Source organism: Ahaetulla prasina, chromosome 9 (genome assembly GCF_028640845.1).
Source record: "Ahaetulla prasina isolate Xishuangbanna chromosome 9, ASM2864084v1, whole genome shotgun sequence".
NCBI lineage: Eukaryota > Metazoa > Chordata > Lepidosauria > Squamata > Colubridae > Ahaetulla > Ahaetulla prasina.
Window position 1 is genome coordinate 7,669,399 of NC_080547.1, and position 3,401 is coordinate 7,672,799.

The following is a 3,401-nucleotide window of genomic DNA, read 5'->3' on the forward strand; positions in this document are numbered from 1 at the left end:
AAGGAAGGAAGAAAGGAGGGAGGGAAGAAAGAAAGAAAGTTAGAAAGAAAGGAGGAAGGGAGAAAAGAAAGAAAGTTAGAAAGGAAGGAAGGAAGGAAGAAAGGATGGAGGGACGGAGGGAGGGAATAAAGAAAGGAAGGAAGGAGAGAGGGAATAAAAAAGAAAGGAAGGAAGGAAGGAAGGAAGGAAGGAAGGAAGGAAGGAAGGAAGGAAGGAAGGAAGGAAGGAAGGAAGGAAGGAAGGAAGGAAGGAACTTCCCTACCCTCCGGATAGTCAAATATAACAGAAAGAGGGAGACAGCATGACTGGCTGGGGAATTCTGGGAGTTGAAGTCTACCCATCTTAAAGTTGCTAAGAGTGACAAACACTTGTGGAGAGATATTGTGGTAGAAGAGGGATGGGCGGGCTACAGATTTGCTGGGTCTGGATGCAATCCAGGAAAGCCAACGTCAACCCTCCAACTCTTAGATTACTGTACAGTTTTGGACATCTCCAGCCAAGGATCCATCTGAGAACGACTAATTGTCTATATTATTGGAACTGCAGGACTGGATTGCGTTGTTGTTTTTTTATTTATTAATTAGATTTTTAAGACAGCATTTCTTCTATAAGCAGCATATGTGGTCTCCCTCCTGCATTTTCACCAATAACAGTCTTGTCAGATGGGAAGAGGGAGACAGAGAGAGAGAGACAGAGTGAGAAAGAAGGGAGGAAGGGAGGGAGGGAAGGAAGGAAGGAAGGACGGAAGGAAAGGAAAACAGCAATAGCCCTTAGACTTATATACTGTTTCACAGTGCTTTCCAGCCCTATATAAGCAGTTTATAGAGTCTCTAGACCTCACTCCTGGATCAAAATCTGAAACCCATGGATTGGGATTGCGGTGAAGTTGGAGAACGGTGGGGAGGGTGGATCTATAATCTGTTCTAGTCGGTTTGTTTCCTTAGAAAAGCAGAGGTGCCTCGATCCTTTGGCTGTAACCTGCATTTATCAGTTTCACTGGCTCCGTCATATTTCTGCAGGATCCTGATATGAAAAATGCTCCATGGTATGCAGGCAGTTGTGACCGGCGTACGGCGGAAGCAGCTCTCCTCCAATTTAACAAGGTAGCCCGGCCCTGTTTTATGCTTTTTATAAATGCCAATCTCCAGTTTGCAGGGTCTGAGCCCCCGGGGTCCTGTTTTGTCCACTCTGGTTGGGAAATGCCAGCACAATGCAATCCCATCACGTAGCAATCCTGCCTGTAGCAATAGTAGTAGACTTATATACCATGTCATATGATTTTACAGCCCATTCTAAACAGTTTACAGAGTCAGCCTCTTGCCCCCAACCATCTGGGTCCTCATTTTACCAAACTCAGAAGGATGGGAGGCTGAGTCAACCTTGAGCTGCTCAGGATCGAACCACTGGCAGTTGGCAGAATTAGTCTGCAATACTGCATTATAACCACTGAGAGGGAGGGAGGGAGGGAGAGAGGGAGGAAAATAGCAATACCATCTAGACCTATATACCGCTTCACAGAGCTTTACAGCCCTTTCTAAGGGGTTTACAGAGTCAGCCTCTTGCCCCTCTCCAACAATCTGGGTCCTCGTTTTACCAAACTTGGAAGGATGAGTCAGCCTTGAGCTGGTCAGGATCGAACCCCTGGCAGCGGGAAATTTCCTGACAGTGAGGACAATTAACAAGTGGAACAACTTGCCTCCAGAAGTTGTGAATGCTCCAACGCTGGAAGTTTTTAAGATGATGTTGGACAACCATTTGTCTGAGATAGTTTAGGATTTCCTGCCTAAGCAGGGGGCTGGACTAGAAGACCTCCAGGGTTTCTTCCAACTCTGTTACTCTTGTTCTCCTCTGCTCCCCTCCTCTTTCTTGCAGAACAGCGCCTTCATGGTACGGCAGAGTTCTCACCACTCTGCCAGCCAGCCCTTCACCTTGGTGGTTTTTTACAAGAATCGTGTCTACAATGTTCCTATCCACTACCAGGAGAGCAGCTGCCAGTTTGCGCTTGGCAAGGATCCCAAGAGACATGAGGTGAGTTGAAGGGAAAGTTGGATCTCCAGGAGATTGTTGTTGTTGTTGTTGTTAGTTGCGAAGTGGTGCCCGACCCATCGTGACCCCATGGACAACGTTCCTCCAGGCCTTCCTATCCTCTATCATCCTCTGGAGTCCATTTAATCTGCTTCAGTGTCTCCATCCAGCCCCCTTGTTCTCTACTGTCCCCTTCTTCTTTTGCCCTCCCATCGTTCCCAGCATTAGGCTCTTCTCCAGTGAGTCCTTCCTTCTCATTAGGTGGCCAAAGCATTTGAGTTTCCTCTTCAGGATCTGGCCTTCTAAAGAGCAGTCAGGGTTGATCTCCTCTAGGACTGACCGCTTTGACCGCCTTACAGTCCAAGGGTCTCTTAGGAGTCTTCTCCAGCACCAGAGTTCAAAGGCCTCCATTCTTTGGTGCTCAGCCTTCCTTATGGTCCAACTTTCACAGCCACCCATTGCAACCGGGAAAACCAGAGCCTGGACTATACGCACTTTGACCACTCTGTTGCCGAAGTCCTATTTTCTGCAATCGAGTTTGGAGTAGTTCACTTTAAGTTTGTATCTCTTGTGTGCTCGTGTAATTGTTGTGGTTGAAGCTGAAGTAGTCATTGACAGGTAGGACATTGTAGCAGATGATTTTATGAAATATGCTCACGTCTCTCCTCTCCTCCTCTTGTCTCCTCTCCTCTCCTCTCCTCTCCTCTCCACGCCACTCCATTCCATTCCATTCCATTCCATTATTAATTCTCTCTTCTCTTCTCTTCTCTTCTCCTCCACTCCATTCTATTCTTCTCCTCCACTCCAATTCATTCTATTCTATGTAAACTAACGTTCATTGAAAGGGATAATAATGAAGTGCCTGGCCCCCAAAGTCCGCCCCGCACCTGCCTTTCCCTACGACTTTCCCTGACTTACGGGGTCCCAGATCCAAGAGTAGGGAAAGGAGGGAATTGGGGGACACCAGATGTTGATTTGTTTTCCCCCTCGCCAGCTGTTTGACAGTGTTTCCAGCATCATCGAGAAGTACTCGGAGCGCCCCCTGGTGCTGATCGACGGCAGCACTTCTGCCAAGGAGCAAACTCGACTCTTGTTCCCCGTGACACCGTGAAGATCGGCGCCTGCCATGCAGAGTGGATCCCCAGTTTCAGCTAGGCGCCCCGAGTGTGGGTTTCGAGGACCTTCTGGAGCAAGGACAAAACGTTCAGGATTCAGGCTGGCATCCTGCATTATCTCATTCATAGCCTGCTTTTCAACAACTTTCCGGAGGCGGAAGAAAGCTGGCGTGCAAAATTCTGGACATGATTTAAGGATGCTGATAATAATAATAAAAATAATAATAAAGAACTTTAAGAGTCCTTCCTTTAAGAGTCCTG

At 47.5% G+C, this 3,401-nt stretch overlaps 1 protein-coding gene across 1 annotated transcript; it reads left to right on the forward strand.

Annotated features, from left to right (window-relative positions):
• Positions 1 to 1,044: 1,044 nt before the first annotated feature.
• Positions 1,045 to 3,171, forward strand: LOC131203852 (B-cell linker protein-like). Its single transcript, XM_058194528.1, has 3 exons — positions 1,045 to 1,103; positions 1,873 to 2,028; positions 3,020 to 3,171. The coding sequence occupies exons 2-3, from the start codon at positions 1,885 to 1,887 to the stop codon at positions 3,134 to 3,136; spliced, it is 261 nt and encodes an 86-aa protein (XP_058050511.1). The 5' UTR covers positions 1,045 to 1,103; positions 1,873 to 1,884; the 3' UTR covers positions 3,137 to 3,171.
• The last annotated feature ends 230 nt before the right edge of the window (positions 3,172 to 3,401 follow it).